The sequence below is a fragment of the Idiotropiscis lumnitzeri genome, chromosome 1 (genome assembly GCF_059441095.1).
Source record: "Idiotropiscis lumnitzeri isolate Australia: NSW breed Sydney's pygmy pipehorse chromosome 1, RoL_Ilum_1.0, whole genome shotgun sequence".
In the NCBI taxonomy this organism is placed as follows: Eukaryota; Metazoa; Chordata; class Actinopteri; order Syngnathiformes; family Syngnathidae; genus Idiotropiscis; species Idiotropiscis lumnitzeri.
The window spans coordinates 44,541,924-44,557,001 of NC_142391.1; the positions used below are offsets into that span (position 1 = coordinate 44,541,924).

The 15,078-nt window shown below is 44.9% G+C and overlaps 1 protein-coding gene and 1 pseudogene across 1 annotated transcript; one reads left to right on the plus strand and one right to left on the minus strand.

The window, feature by feature from the left end:
* Nucleotides 1-5,130: 5,130 nt before the first annotated feature.
* On the plus strand, nucleotides 5,131-6,564 carry LOC148344765 (uncharacterized). The gene is made up of 2 exons (XM_088309333.1): nucleotides 5,131-5,919; nucleotides 6,481-6,564. The coding sequence occupies exons 1-2, from the start codon at nucleotides 5,326-5,328 to the stop codon at nucleotides 6,562-6,564; spliced, it is 678 nt and encodes a 225-aa protein (XP_088165459.1). The 5' UTR covers nucleotides 5,131-5,325.
* A 1,182-nt stretch (nucleotides 6,565-7,746) lies between these two features.
* Nucleotides 7,747-11,972, minus strand: LOC148344766 (uncharacterized; annotated as a pseudogene).
* Nucleotides 11,973-15,078: the final 3,106 nt, after the last annotated feature.

Here is a 15,078-nt window from a genome sequence, read left to right on the forward strand (position 1 = left end):
TGCATGTACGAGTCAAATGCTCAGGAGACCGAAAATATTGTGCAGCTTTTAAATCAGCCTCCAATAGGACGATTTGTACGGCAGGACATTTTGACAGAACACCGGACATGGGGTGGAGACTACATTCTGTCACGATCCGTGCCTCGTCGTTGCAGCAGAGTGGGCGGGGTCGAGGGCGCGTTGCCCGGAGACGCGGCCACGAGCGGGGCGAGCTCACGAGACGCTCAGCTGTAACTCATCACGCCAGTGATTACTGACTATATAAGCCTCCGACACGCACCTCCGCGTGTCGGATTATTGCTGACCAACTTGCTCTCGCCTTGTGCCTTTGCTATAGTCTTTGCCAACCTTTGCTCCGTGTCTTGATCGTGCTTATTGTTACCTTGTTTATGTCTTCAGCTACGTTTCGGCTCGCTTTGTGTTTTTCGATGATCGGATTTAACCTTACCCTTTGGAGGAAGGACATTCTTGTTTTCGGTTTTCTTGCGTTGCAAGCTCCTTTTGTTAATCGTTTTTCTTTTCCTGGGGGAAGGTTGTTCCCCCAGTGTTTTTCGTTCACGTCGCCCGGCGTCTGTAAGTATAGCTCCACTATTGTCTCTGATAGCAACTCCCCTTGCCTATCGACTGTAAATTGTTTTTTGCCGGCCACAATAAATATTGTTCCTACCATATTTTCCCTTGTCTGCGCCTTAAGAATCCACCCACACCGCTTCCCAGCCCCGGCTGGGGAGCGATCCTCACAGAATAATCCGACCATGGATTCTGCAGACAAGGAGAAAATTTTTCATGCCTTGACCAGCCAAGGACGCTTAGTGGGCCAACAGGCGACCGAGCTCGCGACCCTGCGCGTCGCGGTCGGCCAACTGGTCCAGCAACTCATGAGCCTAGGGGTCCGACTGAGTACCCCAGTTCACCCTGCCTCGCCGGTTCCCAACCCGGTCGATCCCCCTTCCGGGGTTCCGCCCCCAGGTTACCCGGTTAAGGAGCCTAACCTGGCTCATCCCGACCGCTACGGCGGAGAGCCTGGCCTTTGCGGCCCATTTATTCATCATTGTATGCTGATTTTTGACCAGCAGCCCCTAACCTATGCGCTAGACAGCTCAAAAGTAGCTTTTATGATGAGCCTCCTGACTGGTCAAGCGAGTGCATGGGCCATGGCCGTGAGCAACGCGCACCCAGCAATCCGCTCCTCATTTCCTAACTTCCTCGCCGAGTTTCAAAGGGTGTTCCACCACCCGGTCCGCGGGAAGGAGGCCGGAGCCGAACTGTTGGACTGTATCCAGGGCTCACGATCTGTTGCGGATTATTCGATCACCTTCCGCATCCGAGCAGCCGAGAGTGGGTTCGACGACTGCGCCCTGAGGTCCGTGTTCCGGAGAGGCCTGAACTCGGCTCTAAAAGATGAGCTGGCAGCCCGTGACAACGCCGAGACGCTGGAGGAGCTGATCACCCTGGCGATTCGGCTGGACAACCGCCTGCGAGAGCGTCGCCGAGAGCGAGGGGTGGAGCAGCGCCGCGCCGAGCTACCGCTTTTCCGGGTACCAGAGCCTGCACCAGCTGACGAGCCCATGCAGATAGGGGCAACCCGCCAGGCGCCCCGGGAGCAGCTTCGAGAGCGGGAGTGGGAGCAGCGCCGTCCCGAACGTCCACGCATCCGGGATTCCGAGTGGTCAACCTCCGACGAGTCCAGGCAGCCGGGTCCGGGCCGCCCGGATCTTCGTGAGAGGGAGCGTCGGCGCAGCACGGGGGCGTGCTTCTACTGTGGCCTGCCAGGACACCGAGTAGCAGGGTGCCCGGAGAAGGCCGCTCGCCAGGGATCGTCTCCTCGCCCCCCAACTAACTGTGAGTCCGCGGACCGCTCCTCCGCGGCCAAAGAACCCCGACAAGAGCCGGCTGCCAGCGTGGCAGGGGATCCGGACAGTCCCGGTACCCCCTTGAGACTGGAGATGGCCGGGGAGATCATGGGACTCGGTGGTAGCATCAAGATTCGCGCACTCATTGACTCTGGCGCTGACGAATGCTTTATTGATGCGGGCTTAGTGTCCCGACTCGGCTGCGTGGTCACCGAGCTCGATAGATCCAAAAAAATCTATGACCTCGACGGGCGCGAGCTGGCCGATGTCCGGCGCTTAACCGAGCCTCTTACCTTAAAGTTGTCGGGTAACCATATCGAGAAGCGCTCCTTCTTCGTCATGCCGGCCAGGTCAGCCCCCGTCGTGCTAGGAATTCCGTGGCTAACCTCACACAACCCAGTCATCGACTGGGGGCGCCTTTCAATCCAAAATTGGAGCCCGTTTTGCTACGCGCATGGCCTACGGTCCGCCGAGGAGGGCGTGCAGGTTAGGGATCAGGTTCCCCGTCTCGGCTGCGCCCGGTCCACCTGCTGCGCCCGGCCCGCCGCAGCCTCTCCGTCAGCGGCACAGACCATGCCGCCCCTTCGCCAGCTGCGGCAGACCACGCCGCCTCCTCGCCAGCTGCTGAGCCCCGTTCCGGGCTCCCCGCCAGCTGCTGAGCCCCGTCCCGGCTCCCCGCCAGCTGCTGAGCCCCGTCCCGGCTCCCCGCCAGCTGCTGAGCCCCGTCCCGGCCCCCCGCCAGCTGCTGAGCCCCGTCCCGGCTCCCCGCCAGCTGCTGAGTCCCGTTCCGGCTCCTCGCCAACTGCTGAGCCCCGTTCTGGCGCTTCAAGTTCCTGTTCCGGCGGTGCACGTCCTGCGTTCGTCCCAAGTTCACGTTCCGGCGGAGCACGTTGTGCGTTCGTCCCAAGTTCTCGTTCAGGCGGAGCACGCCCGGCGTCCGTCTCAAGGTCAAGTCCACGTTCAAGCGGAGCACTCCCTGCGTCCGTCCCAAGTTCACGTCTCGGCGGAGCACATCGTGCGTCCGCCTCAAGTCCACGTTCCCGTCTCGACGGGGTTCGACGATCAGCCGCCGCTCCACGTTCCAGTCCCGGCGGGGCTCGACGACCAGCCGCCGCTCCACGTTCCAGTCCCGGCGGGGCTCGACGACCAGCCGCCGCTCCACGTTCCAGTCCCGGCGGGGCTCGACGACCAGCCACCGTTCCACGTTCCTGTCCCTGGTCTGGCCTCCCGGACATCCGCCAGACCGGTCTCGAACTCGGGTGGTGGTCCCACCTCCCAACCCCTTCCGCCCACCCTTGTTCTTGGACTGTGTATTTGTGTTGTTTGGGACGTCTGGAATCCGTCCGTTAAGGGGGGGGTACTGTCACGATCCGTGCCTCGTCGTTGCAGCAGAGTGGGCGGGGTCGAGGGCGCGTTGCCCGGAGACGCGGCCACGAGCGGGGCGAGCTCACGAGACGCTCAGCTGTAACTCATCACGCCAGTGATTACTGACTATATAAGCCTCCGACACGCACCTCCGCGTGTCGGATTATTGCTGACCAACTTGCTCTCGCCTTGTGCCTTTGCTATAGTCTTTGCCAACCTTTGCTCCGTGTCTTGATCGTGCTTATTGTTACCTTGTTTATGTCTTCAGCTACGTTTCGGCTCGCTTTGTGTTTTTCGATGATCGGATTTAACCTTACCCTTTGGAGGAAGGACATTCTTGTTTTCGGTTTTCTTGCGTTGCAAGCTCCTTTTGTTAATCGTTTTTCTTTTCCTGGGGGAAGGTTGTTCCCCCAGTGTTTTTCGTTCACGTCGCCCGGCGTCTGTAAGTATAGCTCCACTATTGTCTCTGATAGCAACTCCCCTTGCCTATCGACTGTAAATTGTTTTTTGCCGGCCACAATAAATATTGTTCCTACCATATTTTCCCTTGTCTGCGCCTTAAGAATCCACCCACACCGCTTCCCAGCCCCGGCTGGGGAGCGATCCTCACACATTCATTGAGACTGGGAGAATAGTAAGATATATATAAATTTGATAGAGAGGTTTTGTGTTATTGAATTTAAGGTTAATAGAATTACTGTATTTTAATAACTCTAGTTATGACTGTGTTTTGTAAAACAAGACTGAAAATTAACGCCTTTAAACTGTCATTTTGTTGTTGAAACCTGAAGAATAAATTCTCCTTCTGTGATGACAACAGCAGCTCAATGTTTCCCTCATATTCTTGCCACATTTCACCAGTGGCAGGCTGTGCATTTCACACGTAGGCCTTCAGAGCTACTTTGTCTGACGTAAATAAACGTCATGTCATGTCATTATCCACACCGCTTATCCTGTACAGGGTTGCGGGAGGGTGCTGGAGCCTATCCCAGTTGACTACGGGCGAAAGGCGCGCTACACCCTGAACTGGTCGCCAGCCAGTCACAGGGAAGACATAGACACCGTCACTGAGTGGGAACTGAACCCACGCTGCCCGCACACAACTCGGGCGAGTGTACCACTACACCATCAGTGACCTGACTTAAATAAATCCCCCTCATATTACAATCATTTATGACACCACGGCTGGACAATATACACACACTTACGCACTACTGAGTGATTGTTGGACGACCTAGCTTCTCTTGGAAGGTCCATCTTGAAAATTGCCTCGCAAGTGTATTTGCAATGAAATCCACACTTTCCCCCCCTTCGGCCATTGTGGTTTACAAAAGCAAGAACATATTTTAGATTTTCGAACTGAGGCCAGCGAGAAGACTCACTGTAACTAACGTGTGATCAGATTGGCTATCGCAACTGTCTAGCAACTGTAAAAGCCCTCTTGAGACAGAACAGTTTTCCCGCACCATTGTATCTGAAGGCCTCCGACAAATAGTGTGTGCTACTGGTATTATGAAATCTGCCTGGCAACATGAGCTAGCTGAATTCTGATTGAATTAAAACCTCACTTAAAAATGAAATAGCAAGATATAATATTATATCAATGTGAAGAATATGATCATAAGTTCTTGACTATGGTAAGCCAGCAGAGAAGGCCTTGACCGCCCACCACTGCATTTTACGGAGCCCCTTAGAGGACACCAAAGAGAAAAAAAAAACTTTGCGTTCCCTTGCAAAGAGGGAACGCAAACTTTGCGAGGGAATGCAAAGTTGTTTAGTTTTTTTTTTCGAGTGAATGTTTTTCTTTTTTAATGCGCGTTTATGTACTTCCGGGTCATCTTCCGTGTAAACAAACGCAGCAAAGTTGGAGTGTGTTCACCCGTGGGCGAGTTTACTTAAATTTTACTTTGAAATTGGCTTGAAATACAAAGAAATAAAATCAGTTCTGGATATTAAGCACGGTTTTCAAATAAGTGAAAGACATCTGAAGCGAGTGCTAAACAAAAAAGGATTATTTCGTCGTAAAACGTTCACTGACTTGGCAGTCCTGGTTGACTTTATTAGAGGTCAATTGCAGCACTCCGGACAGTTACACGGGTACCGATGGATGTACAGTAAATGCAGAGAACATGGACTTCGAGTCAGGAAAGAGGATGTTCGTCTGGTGCTGAAAGAGTTGGACCCGAGTGGAGTGTCCTTAAGGCAGGCAAGACGTCTGAGACGACGAAGCTACTTCTCTAAAGGGCCGAACTTTATTTGGCACCTGGATTCCTATGATAAAGTGAAGCCATTTGGAATTTGCATCAATGGGGCTATTGATGGCTTTTCAAGGAAAATAATGTGGCTCAATGCCTACACAACAAGCAGTGACCCGAAGTTGATTGGAGGTTACTACATGGGAGTTGTGCAGCGTTTAGGGGGTTGTCCTCGAATCGTTAGAGGTGATCTTGGAACTGAAAATGGCCATGTCAAAGGCTTCCAGCGTTTCCTTGTCCCCATACCACCAGGAAGCACCCTTGACAGCTACTTGGATGGAGCCAGTACCGCCAATCAAAGAATTGAATATTGGTGGGGGTTTCTTCGCAGCCAGTGTATGGAGTTCTGGTTATCACTCTTCACAGACCTTAGAGACAATGGCTTCTTTGATGCTGGATTTCTGGACAAAAGCCTCCTGCAATTTTGTTGCATGGGATTTATTCAGGTGAGTTACTACATTCCAATATAGTAATTTATTAAACGTGTATTTGTGCATATGAGAGTGTGTTAATGGAAATAACAAGGATAGGAAATAAAAAAGGATGGATAGGGGAAAGAAGATGGTGGTACGTGTGTGTGGTGGGTTTCACACGGTGAATATGAAATGACCAAGATAAACAGAGATGGAGGAAAGGTGGGATGAAGATGCGAGTGAGTGGCAAATAAGGAGAGAAAAGGGGCTTTATGCTGTAATTTCTTGCTCATTAAAATTGATTTGACTGTGTAGCTCTTCCTAAATCTATCTGCATATTATTTTCAACAGGATGAATTGGATGAGACTGCCCAAGTTTGGAACTGCAATCTCATTCGGCCCTCAAAGAACATAAATGTCCCCAGTGGTCGGCCCAACGTGATGTATGCTTTACCTGAACTTTATGGGACAAGGGACTTCCTCTCCCCTGTTGACAATGAACAAGTTCAACTGTGCAAAAACCAGTGTGTTTTTCGTAAGACCATGCCTTGTGATCCGGATGTATTTGTATTGTGTGCTGTGTTAATGGCCCAGTCTGATATGACTCTACCAAGAGATCCATATCAGGCTGTGAACTTGTATTTGTACCTCAAAGAGGCCATCACCGCAATTCTGTAATTCACAAGCATTACGTTTTCATTGGCCATAAAGATTCATTGTTGGTGAAACTATTTTTCCTTCCTATCACCAATCATGCGAGTATGGTATCCATATTTTCTTTTACATTCAAATTAAAATATGACATACACTTTCTGTCTTGGTCACTGACTTCAGCCACAATTTCTGAACCTAACTGCATGTTAAATAATGTTTCTGCAGACAGCTGTTGTGGAATGCGCTATTTAAATAAAGTAGTATTGTATTATCCTAATTGAGATTTTAGAAACTTGCCTGTTAAAGATGTTGACATAATTGTCACTCCTTGCTTTGGTCAGCAGGTGGTGTCATGTGTTTAAAAAATGCAAATTGTTACACTGAAATAGAACAAATTTTATTAGCAATCACAAATTCTTACAAACATCAATTTACCTGACAGAAAAGCAACGTTAGGATATCTGTTCACGAACAGCCTTTGGATGCAAATGGAATGGCAACTGGAAAAACATGTCTCTTGTTTCTCGTAACAGAGCAAATATTTTTTTAACAATTTAGAATGTAAGAACACTACATATCAACAGCAATTAACCATTCGACCGTTGATGGGCAACTCTGGGTCTTAAAAAAAAGTGTTGTGAGTCTTGGGACATCTCTTTTCCCCAATTGTTATTTTTAATTATTATTTAGAAACTTCAACTGACCTTAATTAGGGAACTTTTGGGAATTTGGAGGGAAGCCGGAGTACCTGTAGAACAGCCATGCAATCATCGGAAGAACAAGCCAACTTCACACACAAAAGGACCTCAAAATTGTGGAACGTGATGATCACTCGTACAACATGCCTTTTTCAAAGCTAAATTAATAAAATCAAATGTATATAACTGCAGCACAGGATGAGAAGTTATCACATCCACCTAAAAAGTTGCATGCTCAAATCCAGTCCTCAGCCTTCTGCGTGGCATTTGGCATGTTCTCTTGACCATGTGGGTTTTCTCCATGTGCTCCAACTTTCTCCCACATTCCTGGTCCTGGTCTGGTGAACAATCCACGATGAACCCCGCTTCTCACACAAAAATAAGATAGTGCTCCATCTAACATGGAACCATCATAAAAATAAGTGGAGCAGAAAATGGGAAAATGTGGAAACTATGTCAGTGTATTAATGTACAAACAGAAAAGCCTGCTTTCTGCATGGTGTCAGATTTAAAGAATGTCCATTTCTAAGTAGTTACTGGACAGAATGTTGTCAAACTCTGTGCGGAATTCAGGGTAAGAGCTGTATGTGCATGTTACTTCAAGTGTGGCTCCACAGGTATGGGCAACAGGCCTTCTGTTCAGTCCACTTTCACTATTGAAGCATACCAGAATGTTGTCAACACAGATGACAGAGGAACCAGTCCAGAAACGCAGGATTTTTTCAGCTTTGGTTTGATCAGCATTTTTTACATAACTTTGGAGATAGTTAAAGGTTGCTTGCTCTCCTTGAGACATCACCATCTTTGTTGTTTCAAGCAGTTGCAACACTTTTTTGCCTGTGGCCTTCTTGGAGTCATACAGGGACAACACACTTTGCTTATCTGGTAATTTGTGATGCACAAGTATCATTATTGTGGCGAAACAATCAAGTATAAACTTGGGCTCTTGTAGAAGGGCTTTATGAGCCATTGTTTGAATGGCAGGCTGTAAGCTAGTCTTTGGTGGGAGGAAATGGGAACCCATTTTTGTAAATACATCAAGCAAGTCCTCTTCATCACTTTCCTCTATTGTGCCCTGGAGGCCCTTCTCAACTGCTGATGTCTCAATGGGAGGAAGGTAGTTAAGGAATGATGATGTAAGGATGTCTACATCAACTGAGTCCATGCCATAGATGCAGGCTAAAATGAAAGATTTTGATAGCCTCACTGGCATGACACCATGGTCCAATAACCCTTTCACCCAGATCCGGCCAACCGCTTGCCATTCAGCCTCACAAATATCTGGCCTCAGCCTTGGAACCCGCTCTGTTTCCCCCTCACACTGTTCAAGAAATTGTTCCCAGAATGCAGTGTAACCTTCCCTTGACACGCCAGCATCATCAATAGCTTTTTCATTTACAAACTTAATCTTTAAATTGAATTCCATTGTACTACTGTCCATAAACACTGACAAAAGATCATCAACAATCTTTATCCTTCAAATCGATGCATGCCATGTAGTCCTTGGATCGCTATGGTTGTCAGGTGAGGTTGTCGGGGACAGAAGACTGCTTGAAATTGAGAGCACGTCTTGCGTTTGATTTGGTCCACTGTCCTGAAAGAATAAACATTCAAACAACAAAAATACTGTTTAGTCAACATAGCAAAGGTGAAATGTGAAATGAACTTTGAAGATAATTGTGTGAGGATCAAAATAATGCCTCATCCTATGTGTCCTATAATGCAAGTAAAAACCTAACAATAATAATAATGCATCGTATCTATGTAGCGCTTTTCTGGACAACCAGACACTCAAAGTGCTCACAATGAATACATTATTCATGCACTCATGCATTCACACGATGGTGGTGTTAAACTACGTATTTGCCACAACTGCCCTGGGCAAGTTGACAGAAGCGTAGCTGCGAGTGTGCGCCTACGACCCCTCCCGACCACCACCAAACATTCACACCAAGCCATACATTAATGTGAGTGGCTGTGGAGGACACATGATTGGATGGAGTGGGAATCGAATGGTTGTACCTCTGACCTGGCCCCCACCTCCCAAAAACCAACAAAACTACTGTAAATAGTCAACTTAAAATTTATGTTAAGGATTAAAATTAAAGTGTTGCTCCAGATTATTTAACAACAAACATTTCCGAAATTATATTTTTGTTTTTGTTTTAAAGAAATTCACACCTTAAGCATTCTTGCAATTCTCTGGAAGTATGTTTTATATATGTGACGTCGCACAAAAACTGAATGCTGCTTCTCCATGATAATGTTCCCCTCAATCCCTGAAACTGTAAATGTAAACTGTAGGACCATTAAATGACAAAATACGATATTATATTACTTAACAGTTGTGTAAAATAAGTCAGTAGTTTAGAGAGTGTGTTTGGGGTAACTTGCAATGGAGCCTACCTGTGCAGTTTCCATCACCTCTTGTTGAGTGGACTGTCCAATTTGCGAAGGCAGGTCATTAGCAGCAGGAGGCAGAGGAGGTTGTGAAGCCTGTTCGGTCCCACCATACATCCCAGAACTCTGAAGAATTAATTGAACACAATGTATTAAATGACAAACGTATTATTCGTTTAACCTCAAGTTAATGGCCTTATCAAACAATTTATTACGCTGTTATTTACTGTATACTGAGTCTTTCTAAAATGGAATTTTACATATTTTTAAAATCTCAATATATTTCAGAAAAAGAAAAGTATGACAGTATGAAATGTACAGACTTTAATTAGCAGATTATTCCACTCTTTCAAATGATTTAAAACCTGCATTAGTATTTCTACCTTACCCCAACAATTACTACAGACTCATCTTGATATATTCTCCCAAGGCTATCCTCTGGATCCCATTCAACTGTATCTGCTTCTTCAAAAGTGTCGAGGGAGCTGTACTCCATCTCTGTTTGTGAGAATCCATTTGGAACTGCTCTGGTCATGTCCATAATTTCAAAGCAAGCATCAGGGAAGTCTTTAGAATTTGGGAGATTAATCCAAACTGCATCCTGTCCGTTTGTGTTGATGTCTGACTCCTTCCCCTGGCCAATGTTTGTTTCATTATTTGCTGTTGAGGTTGAAGAAGATGGTTGGGATTTTCCTGCCTCTTCTGCTCTCCCACTCTCAGAAAGTCCTTGTTGTTTGTTTAACCTTGCTTGTAATTGCAAACTCTGCAACAAATACAGTGAACTCTAAAACAATTGTCTGCAACAATTTAAAATCATCTAATGGTAAGCACTTTATTCTGATTAAATGCTGGACAAATAGTATTAAATAGCTGTGAATTTTCCCTCAGTCTTTGTGATGCATTTTTTAGCAAACATGTTCATTGTTGGCACACATGTTTTTGTTTTTTGAGTAGCAAAAAGACTTCACTTCTGTTTTACTTCAATCGAGCATAACAAATAATGCATCAACTGGCACAAACCTGTTCGCCTACGTCACTGTCAGATGAGTGTCCGTGATCCAGTACGTTTCTATACAGATCACCTCCGTCAAGGTGAGATCCATCTTCATTCAACTGTGAAAGTCCTCCCTTCATGTTGGTGACAGATAAAGTATCTTCACTGTGTTTATCCACTTGACATGTGGAAGGAACCTCTTTTGTGCATATGTAAAATCTCAGCAGCTTCAGTTTGGTTTTTTCATAGAGTCTGCCAACCGTTTCATCTAAAGTAATCTGATTTCTTTTAAAGTCACAGACCTCAAAAGTAAAGTCACCAACTGATCCTTTGGTTGAGCTTCCATCTGGGAAAAATAACTCTTTTCCCAATTCCAAAATCTGAGCAACAGTTGTTGTTTTTTCCATAATGGCATGCCTGTTCCTCCACCATTGGTTGTCCTAACTTGATGGTATTCATTGCCATAAAAATGGAGCCATCCTATTTCAATCTTCCTGCAACTCTTTTCCGCAGAAATATTTTTTTCTCTTGCCATTCCCCCTGTCGTGGTTTCGGAGCACACCTGGAGTTCCACTCAGTACACTTTTTTTCCTTGATCTTATTTTGTCCCTTAATGTCTGGATGAGAGTTTCATTATCAGCACTGGGCATTTTCTGTCGACAAAAGCAAAGGACAGCTACTCGATCACCGTAGGAAGTGATATATTTGCCCAATTGCTCGTCAGTCAAAAGGGAAATTACTGCCATGTCAACCTGCAAATATGAAATATGAGAATAAATACTTGCAATGTTTACTTACTTAATAACTTATTTTGTATATATTCACATGAGTAATGGCACACAGCAGTCATAATTAAATGTATTCAATATTAAACATCTGGAAGTGGCAGCACATTTACTATTTTTGTAACGTAGTTTTTAATTTGTGTTAAATATCTTCAATACTATAAGAGCATTAACAGTGCAGCTAGACTAGATAGAAATGCTAGCTTCACCCCTAACCCAGTTAAGTTCACACTGTATTTTTACCTCTATGTTACTAAAAAATAGTTACTAAAATAATAGTTAATCAAATTTATGCTTTTCTTGCCACTCAAAAGGTAAACAGTTTGCACGCTAGTATTATGCAAAACAGAAAGTTAACAGTAGGGACCCATATTGCTATTATTAAGGAATTATGTTAGAGTGAATTGTATGCACCTTGTCGCTTTTCATGCGCATAATGTCACCGTTAGGGACATTTCTTGACCGCAAGAAACGTTCCAAGCCCTCCTCCATGATTAGTGCCGCCTCCAACGTACTGTCGTCTCTTGAACAGCCGCGCATTCGAGGCAAGGGTAGTCAAACTGACCCGGAAGTACATAAACGCGCATTAAAAAATAAATAAATAAACATTCACTCGAAAAAAAACAACAACTTTGGGTTCCCTCGCAAAGTTTGCGAGGGAATGCTAACTTTGCGAGGGAATGCAATCTTTGCAAGGGAATGCAAAGATTTTGTGAGGGAACGCAAAGTTTTTTGTAACTTTTTTTAAAAAACTTTGCGTTCCCTCGCAAAATCTTTGCATTCCCTTGCAAAGATTGCATTCCCTCGCAAAGTTTGCGAGGGAACGCAAAGTTGTTGTTGTTTTTTTTTCGAGTGAATGTTTATTTATTTATTTTTTTAATGCACGTTTATGTACTGTATTAGTGCCGCCTCCAACGTACTGTCGTCTCTTGAACAGCAACGCATTCGAGGCAAGGGTAGTCAAACTGACCCGGAAGTACATAAACGCGCATTAAAAAAATAAATAAATAAACATTCACTCGAAAAAAAAAACAACTTTGCGTTCCCTCGCAAACTTTGCAAGGGAACGCAAAGATTTTGCAAGGGAATGCAAATTATTTTTTTTTCTCTTCCCTGTCCCCGAAGGGGCTCCGTAAAAATGTGAACACTGGCAGAGATTTATTTTAAAAATAGATATCAAAGGGATGCGTGATATGTATCTGTTCCCTAATTGTGGTGAGAAAGTATTATGATTTGGGTCTTTCCATCAACAAATACAGTAGAACCCCGCCTACTGCCTGAATAATGGATGGATGGAAATTTGGTATTCTTGTATTGTGCAAGTGGATCAAAATATCTTTGCAAGTGTATTTCTAATAAATCAACGAACCAATTATTTTACGAGATAATTGACCAATTTCAAGATTAAAATGAAAGCAAAAAAAGAGCAGAGGGGCCCCCTAGTTGGATTTGTCTGTTCATGTTGGTCGACATAGCTACTGGGAGTGCCAAGTAGTGTTTTTGTTGTTTTTTTGATGAAAAACAAATTTAGGGAGTGAGTTCATGTGATGCCCTCTAGGAGGCGCTGCTGGACAACAAAGTTCACAATAAACACAGGTCGTTGCCTTCACATTCAAAATATATTCGTGCAATAGCGCATTTTAAATAAATGTAAATACTAGTAATGCGTCATGTTTTCAAGCATTCATGGCAGTCTTGCCGTTTTTTTATACTACATTATGACTAAAAATATTTTGATTTTGATTCTGACCCATTTGCACACTCTAGGATGGACAACTGGCAGAAAGGTTTCAATAAATACCACCCAAAACATGGATTTATGTCAAAGAGATCAAATCAAAGGAAAACATTTAAGACTATAGGCGAGTTATGTGACGCGTTGCGTTTCCATGTTGGTCATGGAAGACAGCGCCATATAGTTCAGTGATTTGATTCATTTGTCACCGGCGAAATCTCAAAATCACACGATGACGTAGATCGCGCTATTTGTAGCCTGTATTTAGTTTGCCATGAAAAAAGAGCATCCATTGTGGCTCCAAATGTTCCTAGAAATTACCACGGAGCTTCTTAACAAACGAAAAGTCGATGATACGTTTGAACTTAAGAAAAAATTTCACCTGGTTGCAGTTGACTTGACCGAATAGACAAGTCGAGCTGATCTAATCCATTTAAATTGCAATCAAGTAATAAAAGTGCTGAGCAGTGTTGCCTTTTTCATCGGGGTGGCCAGTCCGAGTGTACTTGCTGCAGGGAATCCGCTCAAGCCCAAAATCTCGCCCACCACCTATTTGACCAAAACATTAGTCACAGACAGTTCAAGGAACGTCGATGCGCAGCCCGACAAGCACATGCTTTGATTTCTATTCTTTTTTTGCATACTTTTTGTATACACACTTGCATAACAACAACTGTGGCTGCAACAAAGTGCTTTATTTAGACAAAACATGTTAGATTAGAGGGCTGCACCGTGGAAGACTGGTCAGCACAATGGCCTCACAGTGCAGAGGTGGTGAGTTTGATTCCGGCTTGGGCCTTCATGTGTGGAGTTTGCATGTTCTCTCCGTGCCTGCATAGGTTTCCTCCAGGTACTCCGGTTTCCTCCCACATTCCAAAGGCATGTATAGGTTAATTGAACACTTTAAATTGCCCCTAGGTATGAGTGTGAGGGTGGATGGTTGTTCGTCTATATTGCCCTGCGATTGGCTGGCATTCAGTTCAGGGTGTACCCCGCCTAGTGCCCGAAGATAGCTGTGATAGGTTCCAGCACCCGTTGCGACCCGAGTTAGGAGAAGCGGTACAGATAATGGATGGAAGTTTGGTCAGAAACAAACTAAATACCAAGAAAACTAATCAATAGCTAAAACTTAGAATGAAATGGTATTCAATTCATAATTAAGAAAAGACGTGAACGTAGAAAGACTTCAGTTTACATTTTCATTCATTCCTTTCGTTGAATCAGAGTTGATTTGATTTTTACCACAATACAAAATACACGTGCTTGTGAATTAAAAGCGTTTCTCTTCAAAAGAAGGAACTTTAAAAAAAAAAAAAAATGTTAATTTATTTTTTTATTCTAAGCGTCAATTGAACACATTCCACCTCGTGTCCAACTGAGCTGAGCAGGCCTAGAGCACAAATGCACGTTCACATCATCTTATGGCATGTTATCTCATGGAGGGAAAGCCCACATTCTCTGGGACCTGCAGCACACAAAGAAAAAAACTAAACAAAACAAAAGCTTATTTGCCTTCCTTCAGTCAACACTTGCATGAAGGTGCTAACTATGATGAGCATAGAGATCACACGCCCTGCTTGGGAGGGAATAAAATCCATTATGGGAATGCGCTCCAAACAGCACCCCATTTCTCTTGCTGCAAGTCAAGTCAGACCTCGAACTTGCAAATGATTTAAACATTTTTATAATCATTTTAATATTCATGATTTTAGTGGAGAATTCTCTATATATTGAGACACCCCTCCCCCCACTATCACACACACACACACACACACACACCCCGACACACGCAAAATGTCAGGAATACAAACACCCATCCATATTAACAGTGAATTAGTTTAGTTTAGTGAAAGAACAAAAAAGACCTCGTCCAAACAAAATTAGTGGTCATCTCCTGAAGAACTGTACTGAACAGCTGACCAAGAT